A 19,917-nucleotide genomic window follows, 5' to 3' on the forward strand; every position below is an offset into this window, starting at 1 on the left:
TCACTTATTATCATGCTGCAGCCTCTCTCCTGCTCTGAGTGCTAGGACAGACTGAGTTCATCCACACACAGAGCAAAGTCAGAGGGCAGCAGGGAGACAGTGAAGTGAGGAAAAAAAAGCAAACACTTATGTACAATTAATGTAGGGAGCAATATTTGAATCTGCTCTGACAAGCTCCTCAGTGTTTAGTGATGATTCGGAGACACCATGCCAAATGGCTCAGCACTGCTAATTCATTTCTATGATTATCTTAACAGGTGTTTTAGTAGCAGATATGGGTATTTTTAATGTAGCCTGCATTTTACTTGAGTACATTTTATAGAAAAGTCTGGGTTAAATACATTGGGATATATACATCACATTACTTTTGTATAGATAGATATTTCTTATGACTCTGGAACAAATTGAAGACCTGAGGGCAGCAGAGAACATTGACATTTTTTAAAGCAAACTCAAGACCTACCTTTTTTAATCTGACTTTTATTTACATATCTTTCTATTTATTTATACATCTTAGGTTGTTTTAGAGGTTATCGTTTAATAATTTACCATCTCACAATAGTTTTCCGTTTTATACCTTACTTTTTTATCTCTGGTCTTATTTCTTTAGCATTCTATTATTTTCTCTATATCTTTGTCATCATCTGTTTTAAAGTTTTATTTCTGGATTATCAGCATTTGTTTTCTTTCATTATTGTGATGTATTTCCTGAGTTGTGGTGGGTGGAGGCTATATGTTTTAATCTATATATGACATCGAGCTACATTGTTTGTATGAAAAGTTCTTACAAATAAAGTTTGACAGATTCTTCATTAATCCTGAGGGAAAGAATAAGTAAATGGTTTCACTGGGGATTGAACCCAGAACTTTCTGCGTGTAAAGCAGACGTGATAACCACTACACTATGAAACCAAGGTAATGAACCTTGACAGGAATCGTTAGAGTTATAGATAATTATACATGGATGTCTACAGGCCTACAAGGCCTTAATATGATAAATTATTGATTATGGGTGTGTGGTATATGGAGCAGCAGCCAAGAGTGTTCTGAATTAATTAGAATGCAGTTCAGAGTTCTAAGACAATACTGGTGTTGTTAAAACAACTCCCACCAAAGCATCACAGGTGGAAGCTATCTCTTTTATATTTAAGGGCTTTAAAGTTGGCATATTGGGTTAAGTTAAAGGGATAGAGGAACAAATAACCAAATTCCAACAAAGGCTGTGTGTGATTATTTGTTCACAACAATGAAAAGATGAAGGATTTGGTAAATGTTGCTATATTACTGTAAATGTTGCTATATTACTCATCTTGTGGATGAACATTACATGTCACATCTCATTATCTACTCATCGGCCATAAGTATTTGAAGTGCTTAATCTATTTTGCTCTATTCTGGTTTGCACCACAATCATTAACTACAGTTCATATCCTATATACCCTGTGCCTTTTTACATGCTGTGTACTTATGTTTTACTTGAGCACTCATTGTTGTATACTTATATGTTGTGTTACTTAAATGTTGTGTTCTTAAATGTCTTATATTATATGTCTACTTAAAATAAAAACCTTTATTTGCCAATTTCATCTACTATGCTTGCCCTCCAAAACATCACGCTCAGTTCCAAGGACACCTTTCTGTCAGAGAAGGGGGACAGGGAGAGAGAGGGCCTCCGCCACTGTCCAGGAGTGCCCAGTGTGAGCAAGCCCAAGAACGGGAAATGCTGGCTGATGTCGGCCAGCGGCTTATAGTCCCATCACACATTGACACACAACTTGGCTGGATGGCAATAGCTCGCTCGGTTGAGGTTGGTTGCAGAGGTTTTATTGCAATATCCACTGTCAGGTTACTCCGACATGTAGAATCTAGCCCTGTGTCACTCAAACATCAAGCACTGCATCTGGGTCCCATGTTAGGGACACACACCCAGGTCTGATCAGCCTTTGGTGGGCCTCCCTAAGAAGAGTCTTGTGATTAAAAGGCTGAAACACATGTAGGTAACACTAAGGTAGACAACTGAAGGTAGGTCCCTAACATCTGCTGGTGGTCGCTAACATCTGCTAACGTCTACTGGCGTTTGGCAAATTAACTAGTGTGGACCTTCAAACTTACAAGGTATATTCCATCTCCATCGTGTTCTATGTTCTCAAATGTAATGGCAAAGTCTATATCAGCCATATATAACGTTTGTAATGTTCTTAAGAGCATGTGATAATAAGGTCATGGATGGACCCTGTCAGGGATATGAGGGATGGAGAATGCCACAAAGCTCCAAAACAGTTTTTCTTAAAGATATAGATTCAGAACGTGACATGTAGTTTTGTTCTTGAAACTTGTGCTACGTCCACACATCGGGGTAGGAAATTGCATCAATGCTCCAATAATTCAATGAACGTTGAGCAGCGATACGTGGATTGTGGTTTTAATGGCCTGCGACATTGCAGTGGTTTGTCCCTCCGCGGCTCCCACTGCAACACTCGGAGACGTCAGTGACGGTGGGCAGCCATATTGTCTCTGAAACAGCAGAAATCCCTCACAGTGCACACCGGCGACGGAGGGAGGCGAGAACCGTTGGCCTGGTAAAGCTCTGCTCTGCTGGGAAGCATTTAGGTCGCCGGGTTGATCAAGGGGGTAAGTGTCCGCTGTCGCACTTTGTCTGCCGCCCGTAGAGCCGGCTCATTTTCTCTGTTGAAGCTAGCGAGGGCTAACGTTAGCCATGCTAAAGTTAGCAGGCTAGCAGTTTGGGCCCGCCTACAGCCGTCAACTTTCCAACACCTTCAGCTCGCTGTCGATTAATCAGGGCTTTGCTAACTAGCTCATCTTACACCACCGCGTTTTAGTAACCTGGAGGAGTTGCGAGTTCTAGCCACTCTGGAAATGTCCCCTAAATCTTCAGCTTTCACGTCAACAGGACGCTAACATTGCGGATGTCTCAGTGAGCAGCTGTTGACCGATAACTTTGAACTAAACGCCTCATTTATCTGCTAATCATTGTTCCCTTGTATGATAAAAGTGGGAGCAAAGTAAATGTAGTACTGTATGTGGCAGTGACGGGTCCAGAAACATGGAACACTGAACAGATGACTAGATCCCCTCCATCCGGAGAAGGTGTTCAGTCATGTGGCGGTGCAGTATACATTTTAATATTTATATTATAACTGTGAATTACTCCGAATAATGTCCTTCCTTTGATCCTCACTGGAAGACGAGACACATCGGGCCCAACAACCAATCAGTCGATAATATTGGGGCTTTTACCCCCACGCTAGTGAACGGTAAGTTCCGCAAGTGTATCCATTGGTACCAGGGTTAGGTTGTTAACCAACGTTGTTTAAAAACGAGATTTCAACTGTTAATAATAAATTAGATGAGGATCCTGTGTAGCAAGCTGCTTTATTAATACCCTAGCCTGTTAAATATTTATCAAACACAATAGAGCAAATTCACTCAACATACTTACTTTATGTTGTACACATAATCATGGCGACTTTTGTTAGTATAGTTAATTTAGTTTCTTCCACCTGTTTTCATATTGTGTTTAAAACAAGAACTGCATTTTTCTGCCCAAATGTAGCTGTAGTGATCACACCTAGAGATCACGTCTGACTGGATTAAACAAGTGGACAGTTATCCCCATTTTGTTTCTTTATTTTAGGTCTATCCATCAGACAGATCACCACCCAACTGACAATTGTTATCTACTAAATGAATGTTTAAAATAATGGAAGGGACAACTTTGCTGTTTCTCATTTGAAGATAAAATAACAGTCTGCACCATGATCCACTTGTCAGGGTGACATCATTGCACTCCATTCATGCAACACACCTGCTTCTGTGAGGGAGGTGACAATAGTTATGTACTATTAAAATCCCAAACCAGAATTAGATCAGCAACCGTGGGGTAAAATAACTCACTCAGCCATGATAGTGTGAATAGAAGAAGACATCATGTGTCACGCAAATAGAAAAAGACATCATGTTTCACGCAAATGCACACACACACACACACACACAAAGTCAGGGAACTGTAAGTGGTCTGCTTGATCATTTTAAGCAAATTCTTTAAACATTAATACAGACTGATTATGTCTCAGCTCTTTTACTCATGTAAGCAGTTTCAACTATAGTTTCTGTCTCTGTAGGAGGCCACACCTCCTATAGCTATTACACATTCACTCCTCTGTAGCAATATGAAGTTTACCTTAAAGTTTAAAGTGGAACAAGGAAGCTAGAATCTCCAGCACGAAACCTGGCTAGCTGACACTTGCTAACATTTAGCGTTACAGATTTTTCATGACTTGACCCACGGCCTTCTGTGAGTATCATTTTCTGCCAGCGAAATTTGAGCTAGTGAGCCTGACTATCAAATTAATTTCAAGTTGTGTCATTTAAGCTGCTGATTACTATGAAGTCTTATGTAAAAGTTTGTGGAATATATAAAGGACCATTAAAATATATTCTAGTGAGATCTACTCTTAGTTGCCAATTTATTGGGTCACCTAGCTAATACTAATACAATCTAAGATATTAGTTCACAATAAATCCTCAGATCATGAAGTCTTGTTTTTGTTGAAACAGTTTTTAAAGCTTTGTTGACCCAATGTATGCTACTTTGGGAAGATGTAGGTTGTGAGTTGAAATTTGATTACTTTATTTTGATTACACTTCAACACAACACTATAAACCTCTGTCTTAACAAAATCACAGCCCCCATAATGGTGGGATGTCTTGCATGACAGTTCTATTTACATGAGTTTTAGTTTGGTTTACCTTATGAAGTGGCAATTGAACATATATTGTCTACAATTTAGTGGAAACAAAAAACAAATTTCCCCTGCAGCAGCACTTCATTGATTGAAACGTGCCTCATTTACAATATAGGACAATTAAAATCTTTATCTCTAGCCAGTAAAAATTCTGGACAAGTATGTTTTAGTCTGTGTACGTCATGAGGAACCATATGAAAAATATGCAGACCATATTGTGCACACTTTTCGACATAATTTTACACATGTATGGAAACGTGTTCTTAACTTGACCTGTGTTGGAAAGATGTTAACATGTTAAGTTGCTCTGATGGTTGGTTGGCAGTAGAGTGGAAAAGAATAGATTTGGCTGTTTGCACAAGATCAATAATTTGACAACTCATCCCTTCCTGCTCCAGTAATTCAGCGGGCTGTTGTGAGTCAGTAGTGAATTTGTGTAAAGCACAATTCTAAAACCATAGCATGAATAATCGATTTTAACCGAATTACAATTTATAAATTCGATGATGATGAACTGAAAGTTTTTTGATTATAATGAAGTAAGATAAATAAATTATGGCCATCCAATGTAAATGATTTATGGTTCTGTAGTGAGCTATGCTTCTAGTTCTGTGTAGTCTCTTTGTTGTTGTTGTTGTTGTTACCTGACTCAGTACTAGATGGTAGATTTGTAGGTGAGCCCTATGATCGAAACTCATTTTAGAGCGGTCTTCCTCCAACCAGAAGGTCGGCGGGGTGATCCCAGTCTTCCCCATCTGCATGCCGAAGTGTCGTTGGGCAAGATACTGAACCCCGAATGGCCCCTCATAGAAAAAAGTGCTGCCCATAGATGCACTGTATGAATGTGAATGGGTGTTATGTAAAGCGCTTTGAGTGGTCATTAAGACTAGAAAAGACTATTTTATCCACCTCTATCTTGTCATTACTTCATGACTATAGCCATTACTAAGTCCAAAACATGTTTTACTTTTAAAACACTTCATTTTTGCTACATTTGCAGTTTTCATGAACTTAAAACAGAGAACAAACAAACGGTCTCTGTCTACATAATTTTACTGGTTCTGTATAAGTTTTAATTCACGTCCATTGTAACATGTCTGAAAACGCATATCTCGTGACCTCTTATTTACACTGGGAATGCGCATATTGGTCTTATATAGGAAGGCATGCGTGTGACGGTGTACATGCTAAAATAAAAGCTCCCATCCTACACATGTAAGCAGTTGTATCATTGTAAAAAGTAGAATTCATCTGTCTGGCAGTGCATGCAAAGACATTACCTGCCGGTAAAGTCCGAAGAATGAAGTGTGGACTTAACCCGCATTTTGCCTTTCACACACAATGCAGTGGGTTCTGCACGTGTTCGAAGCGCCATCAACCGCGGCTCTCACTTTGACATTTGAGTTCACACATGCACCTCCTCCGGAGAAAGTGTGAGGAATCTATGGAGTTCAGTGCATTCCTTAAAGAAGCTTGACAGTGACCGTTCCACCTTGTCGTCCGACCCAGAAAAGATAATCCTGCTCTTTTCGCCATTGTTTTTTCTAAAGACTATCTGCTTCCTGTCGCGAACATGACCAGTGTACATGAATGTTGTGTTAAAGGACAGTGATAATTTAAAATGTGGAGCTAAAATGCTTTTCTGGGTGGAGACTTTCTTTTTTAAATGCTTTTTTAAACTTAAACATCAGTGTGGACTAGGGCTGGGTATTGCCTACAACCTCACGATACGATACGTATCACGATACACGTTGCTTTTGAATAATGACCATGTCCTGCACAGAATTTACTACAACAGCTGTTCTTTATTATTCCATATAACAACAAAGGCAAAGCCTTAAGGATCGCACTACTCAAAACACTTAAAATTCTGGCCAACAAAGATCTTAAAAGTAAAATAAAATAATTATCTTTCTAATCCCAGAGTTATTGATAAATGCAAATAAAATATTCTGTAACTTTTAAACTTAAAATAGCCATAATATTATGGTTTCACTTGACTTAAGTGCACTTCTATTTGCTGTAAGAATGTCCACAGGACATATCAGTTCTTTTATAAAGACAAAATTATAATAAAAAAAAAAGGCGATGCACAGAAAGGATCTGTCGCTCACGTATCTCTTCCCAAGATCCCCGGAGTGTTTTAATGTCCCTCGTAACTGCCGAGTCTGTTGCTTGCACATGAGCGCCGTTGCACAGCTGGGCATGCAGCGGTGCTATAACAGACAGCGTAGGGGTCTTTTCTTCTGACATTACAAGTGTTGCAACTTTTAGCGGCTTCAGGGCTTTAGCCACATCTTCAGCACAGGCCAGGTCCGCTTCAGTTAAGGTCCACAACTCCTTGGCATTCTTCCACACCTCAGTGGAGAGTAATGCTGCGCAAATTGCGGGCTGCTGCTCTAAGAAGCGCTCCAACATATCACAGGCGCTGTTCCATCTCGTAGCTACATCTGTCATGAGCTTGTGCTCGGGGAGATTAAGTAGCTTCTGATTTTCATTCAGGCATGGCTTGCAATTGTGCTTTTCCTAAAAAAAAAAGCCATGATGCTGCGAGTTCTTCCCAGTTGACGGGAAACAGTTGGTGTCTTGAGTGCAAGTTGAGCGGCAAAATTCAGACTGTGCGCAAAGCATTTCACGTGCAATAACTCCGCCAGTTTTTCACTGTTTCCTTCCATGTTTGTTTTGAATTGAGACGTGTGCTGTTTTTGCCTATGCTGCCACCTATTGGCATTATTGTCCACTGCACATCGATACATGCATCAGCAAGGAGGACGTCACGATATATTGCCATATCGATTTTTTTGAGCACAGCCCTAGTGTGGACGTAGCTTTAAAACATGATTTGTGAGCATTGGCCCCAGCTCCCTCATCACAGAAATCTGGTACAAAGCCTATGTAGTATGCACCAATCCAGCTGTCAATAATATGCTCCCTCATGAACCAGACATCTCTAGGTCATTCATGTTAATATGTGACGTTATCGTTGACTCACATTTACTTTGTGAGACAGAGCAAAACAGTATTGTAAGGTTTGTTAGCTTTAGCTAGCTCGTCATCAGCCAAGTTATTGACAATTATTTTTAATTTCCTATTCCTGTTAATTTATTAAGGGAGACAGTTTATACAGCAGGGATGGAGATACTGATACTGATGTACAAGCATGAACCCTTAATTTAGTTTTTCTAATCTTTGCTCTCTCAACTTCTCCATTAGCTATTCCACCGTGCCCCTGGTGGCCCCTCCCCCATCCTCAAACAAACCCCCCCCTACCCCAAACCCCTTGTCCTGTTGGGATCAACCCCCCCACCCCCCACCCCCCTTATTCCCTACCCTCCCTCCTCTTCCTCTCTCCATCCATCCTCCCTATACTCCAACCATCCTTTGCTGCGATAAAAAGTCCCCACCATCTCTGCCAAGCTGTCGGACATGTCAGGACCCGTGCCAAGTCGGGCCCGAGTGTACACAGAGGTCAACACTCACCGGCCCAGGGAGTACTGGGACTATGAGTCCCACGTAGTCGAATGGGGGTAAATACCTTGTTGATTCTCACACACTTGCAGTATGCTGCTTGACGGCTCTTAACCCAAGCTGATGTTTTGCTGTCCTTTTTTTTTCTCCCTTCACAGAAACCAGGATGACTTCCAGTTGGTGCGGAAGCTGGGGCGTGGCAAGTACAGCGAAGTCTTTGAGGCAATCAACATCACCAATAATGAGAAGGTGGTGGTGAAGATACTCAAGGTAAATCTCTACAAAGACAGAGGTCAAGATCGAGTCAGCGAATCTGATTGAATGATCAGATTATCCTTTGTCCCATCTGACAAACCGTGTCATCCTTTTCCATTTAGCCTGTGAAGAAAAAGAAAATCAAGCGTGAGATCAAGATTTTGGAGAACTTGCGTGGAGGTCCAAACGTAATCTCCCTCATCGATATAGTGAAAGACCCTGTTGTAAGTAAAACTCAACTCTGTGGTCATTGTTATAGCAAATGTATATTTGTTTTAAATTTTGTTTGCTGGCATTCTGAATAAACATTAATGTACCAATAGCGTGGTGAGCCCACCACCTGTGCAAGATTATCAATTTCACTTTGGCTGGAGAAGTATGTGTCTGTAAGTACTCAGCCAGTGATGGCTTTAAGGTAGATGTGTCTAAGCAGTAATACAGTTTAGTAATCCTGTGTTGTGTCAGGGCTCTCTCCAAAGAAGGCGATGAATTAAGAAAAAACTACAAACAGGAGGAAGCAATAAGAGTCACTGTGTTGTTAGTATTTTGTGTTGTGTAACTGGATGAAAAAAGATAAATTGCTGCCCATGCTGTTAATTGATAAATCATAAGTTAAAGCACCCAAAGATTTTCTGCTTCTATTTACATAATAGTAAATCTAATTACTTTGAAGTATGGCGCAGACGAAGGTTGTTATAATTCATCACTTGGGCCCTGGCAATGTGTGATTTTTAGATGCATATTAATAGCATATAAAACATTTAATAGATAACTAGTGAGACCTGGTCGTCAGTTGTAGCCCTAATTCACACTGTAAGCAACAAGTTATCATTTTTGGGTGTGATCAGAGACTAATAAAAGGTTAGTTAAGAGCATGTTCATAAATTACATGACGTACAGCTGAACATCTTGTTTTTAGAGATGTCACTTAACTAGAGTTTAACATCAAACAATAGAAATTTGTTCAGAATGGCAGAATATATTTCCACCTCATCTGTGGTGAAGCACGTGAGCCTGTAATTTGTGAGATAAAATGGTAAAAAAACAGATTTGCCGAAAGTGAGACCCAGTAAGTGGCCTGATGACTGTCCACATGTTTGTCTCCTGACTGAGTTTCCCTGCTTACTCATGTCTGCAGGAAATGAATGGACATGTTGGAATGTGGCCTTAGTGTTGCTGACAGTGTGGCTGCTTAGTTAGTTCATTCAGTTTGCATTAGTCCCTTGTTTATTAGTCTTTCTGATTCAGAAAAATGTAACTGCAGTCAGTGGTAGTTGTTGCTGGGTGACACTGCAACCTATTTAATACACAACTTTTACATTTTGCAGTCCCGGACACCTGCTTTGGTCTTTGAACATGTCAACAACACAGACTTCAAGGTAGGAGCTCTTTCTATTGATTTGTAAAACCTTGTGTGAGAAAATGGAACCCTCCTTTCTTGGCATGCTCGATGTTTTACTTTACACGTGTGTGTATGTGATGGAGGAAAATGAAAGTCCAGTGCTATGTCTTCGGTGCCAGAAAGTCAACCATTTTCTGGTTCTATCCTCAGTCACTGGCACAATCCTACCTGTTGACCGGTCCATTGAAAAAGACTAATTGCTTTGTGTTGGTTTGCAGCAACTGTACCAGACCCTTACAGACTACGACATCCGGTTCTACATGTACGAGATCCTCAAGGTGAGTCCTCCAGCTGCCTCCCGGCTCATAAATTGTAACCTGTAAACATCCTGAGGCTGGTGAAGCATTAAGTTCCCTAAACAATACTGTTGATGCCTTTTGAAAGCTAGATTTTTTTTTTTCTTCTTTTGTCCAGTAGGCGGCATCATTTTGTAATCTGTTGCACTTTTGGAAGTACTTGGAACAAGAACTTTTATACTTATAGTCCCTTTGCTCTCTTCTCTGTAGGCCCTGGACTACTGCCACAGCATGGGAATCATGCATAGAGACGTGAAGCCACATAATGTGATGATCGATCATGAACACCGCAAGGTGAGTGATGCACACAGTCAGAGTTTGTACGCCTTCAGCCAAAACAAGACATCCGGATTGCTAAAGACCAATAGAAACAGATGTCAGAGTGCTATTTTATTCCACATATTCACGTGTCCTGTTAAAATATAAAGCTATGGAGAGAGTATTTGTTGATATTTATTGGCATTAACAGAAGCCAATAGCACTGAATGTGCATCACGCCCCCTGGCGCAGACAGTATATGGCATCACAAAAATCATGACGACAGCCAGCTGACTTTTTGTCACCACCTATGCCTGTGGATTTAACCAATGAATTGGATGTCATCTGTACCTATGCACCATATGGAGGGGGTTAAGAATTCCAGAAAATGTTATCATTGGACACAAAATGAGAAAATGCCTATGAATTAGTCATCAAACAGATACAAAGCTTACTCTCTTACTGACCCTGTTGCCTTTACTAACAGATGTTGTACAGTTAGATTTTTCATATTACAATGATACAGCTGCTTACGCCGTTTTCAAACAAACACGTAGCAGTTTGGATGTAGCCTCAGAATCATTATTTTATTAACATATGAAGAATAAGTAGATGTTTTTTTTTCTTTGTCCATTACTAGAGCTGTCTAACTGCTTCATTGCTGTCTGTAGTTGCGCCTTATTGACTGGGGCCTGGCTGAGTTTTACCACCCAGGACAGGAGTACAATGTCAGAGTGGCCTCCCGCTACTTTAAAGGACCTGAGCTCCTAGTCGACTATCAGGTATGCCCATAAGATTGGGTTCTTCAGTTTGGATTTGGTATATTTGAATTATGTTAGTGGAGATCTTTCTGTTTGGCCATTTGCATTCTGTAGGACCAGATTTATCTGTCCCACATAAACAGAGATGCTGCTGTTGACAAACCAAAGCATTTTTACTGTTGGATCTTTTATCATAATAAAAAAAAAAAACACATACACAGCAGAGCAGAGAGTCCAGGTCACACATCTTAGTTTTGGAAAACTACCAGCATTTCCTCACCATCAATAACCACATTAGCAGTAAGAGAGAAAGAAGGACAGAGGACAGAACACAACTGTGACCAGTGAAATTATTTTTAAACTTCACTGTGTTTGAATAGGAATTGTACATTTGTTTCCAAGGTTTTATTTTTGATTCATGATGACTTAGTTTTTCTCAACATCACTATAAACTGCTCAACATATTTTGATGTGAATTAATTAATAATGAATCAGTAAACATTTTTTTATTCCTGGTCTTGATTTTTGATGTAACCATTTTAAACAAATTCCGGTTTCATGGATTAAATAAAAAATCTGAACTGAATTTCAGTTTTGATATTTGAGACAGTTGATACCTGTTCACTTCACAATTCAGCTTCATGCATTTATTTAATATTTTTTAATGACATTCTCTCAAGTATTTAATATTCTATGACAGCCATGGCAAAGCTCTGGCAGGATCCACAGACAGATAATTTGCCTCATCCAAAGAGTATTTGTATTGTCAGAGTGGCCCACACTGCAGTCGCAGGTTTAAAAAAGACGTGTTTATTTCTGATTGCCGGAGGGAACTGGATCATTTCCATTTGATGATAAATAAGTCATCTTTTAAACAGACGTGTGCTCCTCTAAGACGTGTGTGTGTTTCAGATGTATGACTACAGTCTGGATATGTGGAGTCTTGGCTGTATGCTAGCAAGCATGATTTTCCGGAAGGAGCCCTTCTTCCATGGCCATGACAACTATGACCAGGTAAAACCAAAGCAGGCCAAATTCTCCTGCTGGTCTCCTTCAGCACCTGATGTGTGTTTGGAGGCGTATATGGCCACTTTATAGTAAAAGCCACATAGCTCTTTTCATTGCAAAGCCAGGATGATGACAAGAAACAACAGAAAGACCCCCCCCATTGAGACATCGACTCACTATAGAAAATAGCATATTTGGCCACAGATCTCATGAAAGTGAAGACCACTTAGTTTTCTATGACGGTTTCAGTGTCTCCAGAGGTTACAAGCTGTTTGTTCCTTGATATATATATATTTTTTCTTCTTGTAGTTGGTGAGAATAGCCAAGGTTCTGGGAACTGAAGACCTTTATGACTACATTGACAAGTACAACATTGAGCTGGAACCTCGCTTCAATGACATCCTGGGAAGGTGAGGTCTGGTACCACAGTCACATGATGATGATGTAATAGCTATACCGGCTTTTGTTTGGTTGCCATTTGTAGTACAGAAAAGAATAAAAGGCCGATTTATCAATGCTCCATGATGAACATGTATGTTTATCATGTATTGATTAATGATCAGAAGACTCCACTTTCTTCGGTGTAAATTTATGTCATAGTTCAGGTGTTTATTTTGTTTTTGCCCGTAGGCATTCTCGCAAGCGATGGGAGAGGTTCGTCCACAGTGAGAACCAGCACCTGGTCAGCCCAGAGGCTCTGGATTTCCTGGACAAGCTGCTGCGCTATGACCACCAAGCCCGGCTTACCGCCCATGAAGCCATGGATCACCCTTACTTCTGTAATCCTTCATGAATAAGCCTTCCTAGATAATCCAGTGGTTTTGTTTATCAGAAGGAAATTACTTAATTACGTTATGTCCTCCACAGTCCCCATTGTGAAAGATCAGTCTCGTGTGGCCGGATCAACCAACCTGCCCAGTGGGAACACATCTGTTAGCACAGCCAACATGATCACTGGTGAGAACACGTGTGCCATTAAGTCATCACACTGCCACACTATACTTATTAACTCTTATATTCAAGCTATTAGTTGACGGTAATTTCTGTTTTGTATTTTACATTAAAGTACTGTAAAACACAAGTGATCAGATATCTGCATAGTGTAAGCAGATTATCTAAACCACTGATTTGGAAATGAGAACAAAGGCCAGAGTTAAAGATCCCTCACATTTTGCAGAGTTGCTCTCTCGTTCACCTTTGACCTCACCATTGCAATGCATAAATATATCTTTGGTTACATATACTTTACTTTCACATCAGTATGGGTGTTTTAAATAATTGGGGTACACTGGACTCAATGTTGATCGAGAGAATGTGGTTGTGGAGGTCAAACAGCTGTCAGTTTGGCTGATTGTTCTGATCAGGCTGTTTTCCTTGAAGAAGTGAAAGTCTGTCATAGGGTTGAGAATATCATGATTAAGTGTCAAATTTACCTCCATAGTGATTTAATATATAATTAAATACCCATGTGCACAGGATTTTCCATTCTCACAGCAGAGTGTTTTGATTCTTAGAATAAGATCACACATTGAACATTCAGTTGTTGAGAAGCCTTCAAAGCTTCTCTTAAAGGGCCCATATTGTGTAAAATACATTTTCTGGGCTTTTACTGTCCGTAATTACTTGAAGGGGGTCAGTAGAGACCCTCAAAGTATGAAAACAGTCACTCCGCGGACTTTTTCACTCAGTCCATTCTAAGAAATGTTATTGAAACGTCACGTTACGTACTTCCTCCCCCGTATGATTTCAATCGTGATGACGTAGACGTTACTCCGTATTGAAACTCTGCACTGTAACTCGGGACGTTACTCCTACATTGGCCGACTGTCCTGCTAAAACTTGAACAAACATGAGGACGGTATAACTTACCGTTCAGAAACATCCTGTTGTAACCAACTGTAAATATGTGGCTGGTCTTCTATAGCGGTATCTGAACGTAATGTGACTTTCAGCTGTGTTTACCAGAGTGAATGAGACCAGTGATAGGCCTGGTCGCTTGTCACTCAAAGTGCAGTCAGCCAATCAGAGGAGGGGCTCAAGAGGCAGAGAAAACAGCCTGTTCTGTCTGCAGCTCCAGAGAGAGGCAGAAGAGAGGACATGGAAATCCACATTGCAGCAGTTTTTTCGACTTTAAACCACTGATATATCATCTTAGGGGGACCAATACCTCAAATTAAATCCCAGAAAAGTGTAAAATATGGGGCCTTTAAATAGAAAACGTAAAATGGGCTGTTTGACATCTTTTGAAAGGAAGTTGAACTGTAAATGGAATAGAACACTTGCTTGTTATCTCACTGATATCAGATAACCTTCTGTACTGACATCAGCAAACAGCATATTTATTACTCTGTCTTTAGCCAGGCCGTGTTGGGATAGCACAGGAGAGACTTGACCCCATCAATGCACTCAGCTCAGGGCCTCCGTGCATCATGGAAAACCTGGCAACTGTCAGAGCAGGTTTCCAATCCTGGAAAACATGTGGAAAATGATAGGCATTGTAGAATATAGGTACAATATCTTTTCTGCATTTGTGGTGGTTTTTAAGAAAGACCTGACTTGTTGTCGGGAAGGAGAATAAAAGGTCAAATAACATATTTTTATTTATTTCACATGTATGGCAAAATTCAATTATCATTTAAAGCTTATTTTCATTCTTTAACACCCTAACCCTCCCACAACCCTCCTCTGGTCCAAAAGACAAAAAACTACGTAGAGAGAAACACCTACATGAAACAAAAACACACAAAAAAAAGAAGAAAAATACAATAAATTCACAGGCATTAACATTCATAGAATCAGTAATTTTTTTATTTTTTTTTAGCAATTTACCTACAAACTAAAAGCACAGCGTACATTTTAATGAAGAAATGCTTTATATCGAGTGGAAATACAGAGCTTTTATTATGAAATATTTGGGTTGAAAATTGTGTAGATTGAGTAACGGACCTCTGAAATAGCCAACATCATTCAAACGTGTGTATATATAATCTACAAAAGTGAACAGTAATAAAACAAATTCAGTTTCATTCATGTAAAGTGGAATGATGCCACTCAGTGACTTTTGTGCTCTCAGGTGTGTTAAGGAGTATTTGAGAGGAAATCTATAATTCCAATCATACTTTTCTATTTTAGTTTCACTTCATTTATCCAGCCTGAGTTCACAACACCCTGCTTTAACTTTTGGTTTGTGCGATGCCTGAGCACGCTATGTTGTGTCTTTTCTAACGCTGACTGTGACTCATCTCAGGTATCTCTGCCTTGCCAGCCTCAACTGCCCTGGGCCCTCTTATTGGCTCGCCGGTCCTGTCTGCTGCCACCATTGCCCTGAACACCCCGGTGCCCGCTGCTGCTGGCGCCCCGCAGTGACACCCCCATCTAAATCCACACACACTCCACCTCATCTCCCCCACCGACACCACCATCCAGCTTGGGGGAGAGGGAAACTAGACAGGTGCCACTCTGCCAGCCCCTCCCACATCCAACCTAACTCAGCGTGACTGCGCCTCACCAACCCTCTGTCTGGAGGACGCTGTCATCAAAGAAAAAAAAGAGATGTTTTTGCATTCCTTTTCCTTCTCGAATGAACGTGCTAACCTGACATCTGAAATGAATGTTCTGTGTAAATGAAATATACAGGTATTCCTTTTATTTTCCCACAAGCTGTAGTGCATACAAATGGGTGTATGTTTGTATGTGGTGAGTCTGAGAGGGAGTGTCATCCATGGCCGACTATGGGTCTCATCACCTCCTCCTATGTTTTAGTTTGGGTGGTGAAGGCACTGGTGAGAAAGTACATCAACAGAAGGCAAAAAGAAAGAAGTTGGCCATCAGGACCAAAAGGAGCACATCCTGAATAGTTTACTTCTGCAGCACTGTCAAAAACCAGACCTGAAGAAAACACTTAGTTTACCTCCTGACGAGTCTTAACACCCTCAAGATCACAGCACTTGGGAAGTGTTTGGTGCTGTTCCTGTGCTCCTGGTGTATGTCAACACAATGACACTTCAACACTTTCTCTGCCTGAGTAGTTCTGTTAAACATATTTTACCATACCAGACCACCAGTCATCTTTTGATCATGTCAGGCGTTGTTAAAGCTGTTCTGTATTGAAAAATGTTCTGGGCAGCTGGATATGGGTCATCACCATCCAGTGGTTTGATCAACTCTAGTGTTCTACTTGGATCTCCTAAGAAGCCAGATAAGGTTCATTCAGGTTCCTGACGAAATAGTTTCTCAAACGTGCTGCTTTCTAGATCCTTGAATTGCTTCAAGTGGCTTTTCTTGAAATAATTTCAAGACATAACCAAAGTTTACTCAGTAGTTTGGACGAAGAGACTGACCAAACCTAGTTTTATTTTGTGGCCGTTACTCATGGAGGGGCCTTGATGCAGGTTGAAGATGTGGGTTCTAGTGAACACGCTGACAACATGATACAATAAACCTCTGCAGGTGACTGAAGTGCTGTTAGTCTTGTGACATGGGTAAGCTTAGTGATGAGTTATACAGTTTATTGGCTTTCCCCACCATGTTAAGGGATGAATTGAAGTTGAAATGTGGAATAGCACTGGAAGGGTAGCGTCTTGCCCAGTGTTTTAGTGTCAAAGTTTGAAAGTGTACATTTTAGACCCTGCACATACACATCTATTTTTTCCCCCATTTCAAAACCTTAAAATGCAAATAAATTCAAACGTGTACACGTTGACCTGTGAACGGAGCAGTCCCTACATCACTGTATATATTTTTATGTTCTTATGTAGAAGACTAGTATTTGAAAATATTTGTGTAAATAAACGCGTGTTTTATTTATCGGGTACATCTGGCTGATTTATATCTGTCCTGCTCATGCAGGCTCTTCTCACTCACTATCAATGTTGCAATGTGCAAGTAATACATTTTTTAATCAATGTTTCAAATGATAAATCCTAAATCTCTTGATATATAAATTCTAAAGACAAATTCACACAGAGGCTGTGTAGTGGTCTCCTATCTAACAAAAAGATGAGACAAAGTCCATAGTCATTTTGTTTTAAAAAATGGATAGTAAGTGTGTATCTGACCTTAGTCAGGTTTCACTTAAATCTTGTGACTATCTTCTAAAGTTAGTCTTACAGATTTTCTCGATTGCTTAAGCACGATTTTGAAAACGGCCCGGTTTTTCAAAACACTACACACAATTAGCACAACCACACACCCAATTAGCAGAACACCTCAGATCCTTTGCAAAATGGAACACTCTTGTAAAAACTATACACTAATTTATAAAAAACATTTTGTTACCATATGAAACACGTTTCATATGACTTAATTCTGTTTGAACCAGTTACACACTGCTGTTGCTAACCTAAAAACACTTAGCAATTCTACTTCTCAGTGATTAGAGTACTGTAAGTGAAGTACACAGAGAAAGTGCAAATATACAATAAATTCACCAAACACTACACAAGACCAATGCCGCAGACTGATGAAAATATAATTTATTTCTCTCCATATACCCAAAGCAGTGTCAAAATGGAGAATCACAACAAAACATGTCCCAGTTTTCATGCTACTACAGTAGTGTGCATAACACTGTAAGCTCAGCAAATATCAGACAAACTTCTGTATCCAGTACAGGTTACAATGACAGATTTCACTGTATATCTGCTAAGATTTGGCTGAACTCTTATTCCAGCCTCCTTTAGCGTCAATCCGTGGTTCACGACATGGTCAACTAGTGTTGCACGATTTTCATTTGATAAATTTCGTCCTCTTCTTCTTTGGGCACGTTCTCCTCCTGCTTCAGGTCTTCCTCTTCCTCTACCTCCACCTCGGCCTCTACCTCTGGCACGGCCTCCGCCTCTTCCTCTTCCTCCTTCTCCTTCTCCTCCTCCGTGGATTCCCCCTCTCACCCTCACTCTTCTTCTTCTTCTGACTCCTTCCATTTTGGTGGAAGTCAGGTGAACTCACCTGCTGCATTTTTATAGTGCTTAAACCTGATTGGTGTGTCTACAATTAAGCAATCATGTGTTTGCGCACCTGATGGCTGTGTTGAGCCAATTGGCTCATAGGGGGGGTCATTTGACAGTCAGTGCTTTGGAATTGCAAGGAAGTGACGTCTTGATATACTTCTGTGTCTAATGTATACAAGTGTGTTTAGTGTTTTGCAAATCACTGTGTATTGTTTTGCAAAAAGTGTGAGGCTGACATTGTGCTTATAGTGGTGCAAATCTGGGCCGATGTTTTGCTCCTTGAGTGTATGGTTTTGATAATAGTGTAATACTTTTGATTTAATTTTAAATTTTTATGCAATCGAAAAAAAATGTAAAGTAGAATACGCCCTCTTGGTGTTTTGTTAGACAGCCTTTAGACTTATATATATTCCTGCACAAAGCAAGAACTGCATATTTTATCCACCTTACATCGGTTGTCAGTATGGACAAGAGGAATGATTACAGCAATTGATAACTTGTGTAACAACTGATGAATAAGTATCACTATTTTGAGCACCACTTCAAAACTCACTACCACTTTTAAATGTGAGGTAAAATACCTCTGCAATGTCACCTGAGAAGCAAGGCAGTTTGAGGACACAGCATGAAGCTGCCTGGGGTGTCAGATCTGCAGGGTCCCAGGTTCACTGTGTGACTTCTTAGTGGGACTTTGCAACTTCTAAGTACACCATCAACTGGGTCCTACATTATTAGGTAATATGGCCCCATAAAAATATAGTTTTTATTGCCAGCGGTGGGTATCACCTTGTGAATCTGCGTGAGAGTTGATGGCAAAATGTTCAATGAGAAGGCGACTGTCACAATGATAGCACGGCTGTGCAAGATACAGTCACAAACCTTCAGCTGTGTATTAAGGCCAGGTTTGAAGATGGATATGTTCTGACCCATACTTAGGTAATCATGTTATAACTTAGTAATAACCATTAAATACTCTAACTGACTTATTAGGGTAAGTACTTATCTTATTCATTAATAACATTATCCCCATTTTTCTCCACCCACCCGAACAGGTCGAGGCAGATGGCCGCCCACATTGAGTCTGGTTCTAGAGGTTTTTTCTCTCCACACTCGCCAAAGTGTTTGTGGCAACTCTTGGCTTTCTCCCAAATTTTGTAAAGTCTCGACCTTACTATGTGAAGTGCATTGAGATTATTTTGAGATGCAATGATATTATTAATGATAGAAACATCAGGCAGTGGGTTGACGTGATCCCATCACAAGATGATCTCTAGTTATTTTATTTGTTATTGTGCTCACGTGCATCTTCACACAGGAGCAAATGTTTTCAATGTTATTTGACATGTGAAAGATAAGAAACTAATACATGGTTTGACATGTAACTGGTTCAAGTAGAAGCAGAAGCTGTGGTAATAAGATGTCTCGGACATTTCTTATTAGGTGTTGAAATTTAAAAGATGCAAAGTTTATTTTTTATCAAAGATCATGGCGGTATTTAAAGCTGAACTTAAAAGTGCAGTTGAAATGAGATTTTTATGAACAAATGAAGCACAAATTGAAAATTTTCATAAATTCCAAAGAAATGTTGCCTTTATATTCATCCAGTTTTCATTGATTATAAACTTGACATGTGTTTGAAATACCTCCAGGATTAAAGCTTTATTTAGTGATGTGACAAGTCAACAACAAGTGAACTTTGAAATAGCATATGAAACGATTTTGAATGTTGAATGTAACTAAACATTTTTATGGGTC

At 40.0% G+C, this 19,917-nt stretch overlaps 1 protein-coding gene, 1 long non-coding RNA gene and 2 other non-coding genes across 5 annotated transcripts; 3 read left to right on the forward strand and 1 right to left on the reverse strand.

Annotated features, from left to right (window-relative positions):
- Positions 1-839: 839 nt before the first annotated feature.
- trnav-uac lies at positions 840-912 on the reverse strand. Its single transcript has one exon. It is a non-coding gene; the product is annotated as a tRNA-Val (tRNA).
- Positions 913-2,450: 1,538 nt separating this feature from the next.
- On the forward strand, positions 2,451-17,204 carry LOC117760928 (casein kinase II subunit alpha). 2 transcript variants are annotated; one of them, XM_034584354.1, is made up of 13 exons: positions 2,451-2,631; positions 7,980-8,293; positions 8,393-8,504; positions 8,612-8,713; positions 9,818-9,868; positions 10,110-10,169; positions 10,398-10,481; positions 11,117-11,227; positions 12,119-12,220; positions 12,524-12,624; positions 12,845-12,993; positions 13,082-13,171; positions 15,462-17,204. In XM_034584354.1, exons 2-13 carry the CDS (start codon positions 8,193-8,195, stop codon positions 15,578-15,580), a joined length of 1,182 nt encoding a protein of 393 aa, XP_034440245.1. In that variant the 5' UTR covers positions 2,451-2,631; positions 7,980-8,192; the 3' UTR covers positions 15,581-17,204. The 2 variants fall into 2 exon arrangements, with proteins under 2 accessions (XP_034440245.1, XP_034440246.1); XM_034584355.1 differs by having other exon boundaries at positions 2,471-2,631; positions 15,480-17,020.
- On the forward strand, positions 4,266-19,246 carry LOC117760939. Its single transcript, XR_004613761.1, has 3 exons — positions 4,266-4,279; positions 4,755-4,759; positions 18,735-19,246. It is a non-coding gene; the product is annotated as an uncharacterized LOC117760939 (long non-coding RNA).
- On the forward strand, positions 9,919-10,055 carry LOC117762318. The gene has a single exon (XR_004614006.1). It is a non-coding gene; the product is annotated as a small nucleolar RNA SNORA57 (small nucleolar RNA).
- Positions 19,247-19,917: the final 671 nt, after the last annotated feature.

Source organism: Hippoglossus hippoglossus, chromosome 5 (genome assembly GCF_009819705.1).
Source record: "Hippoglossus hippoglossus isolate fHipHip1 chromosome 5, fHipHip1.pri, whole genome shotgun sequence".
Classification (NCBI taxonomy): Eukaryota; Metazoa; Chordata; class Actinopteri; order Pleuronectiformes; family Pleuronectidae; genus Hippoglossus; species Hippoglossus hippoglossus.

Coding starts and splice junctions, on each gene's coding strand:
- LOC117760928 (XM_034584354.1), top strand. CDS start 8,193: ATGTCAGGACCCGTGCCAAGTCGGGCCCGAGTGTACACAGAGGTCAAC. Junction 10,170..10,397: donor ACATGTACGAGATCCTCAAG/GTGAGTCCTCCA, acceptor TCTTCTCTGTAG/GCCCTGGACTACTGCCACAG. Junction 12,221..12,523: donor GCCATGACAACTATGACCAG/GTAAAACCAAAG, acceptor TTCTTCTTGTAG/TTGGTGAGAATAGCCAAGGT.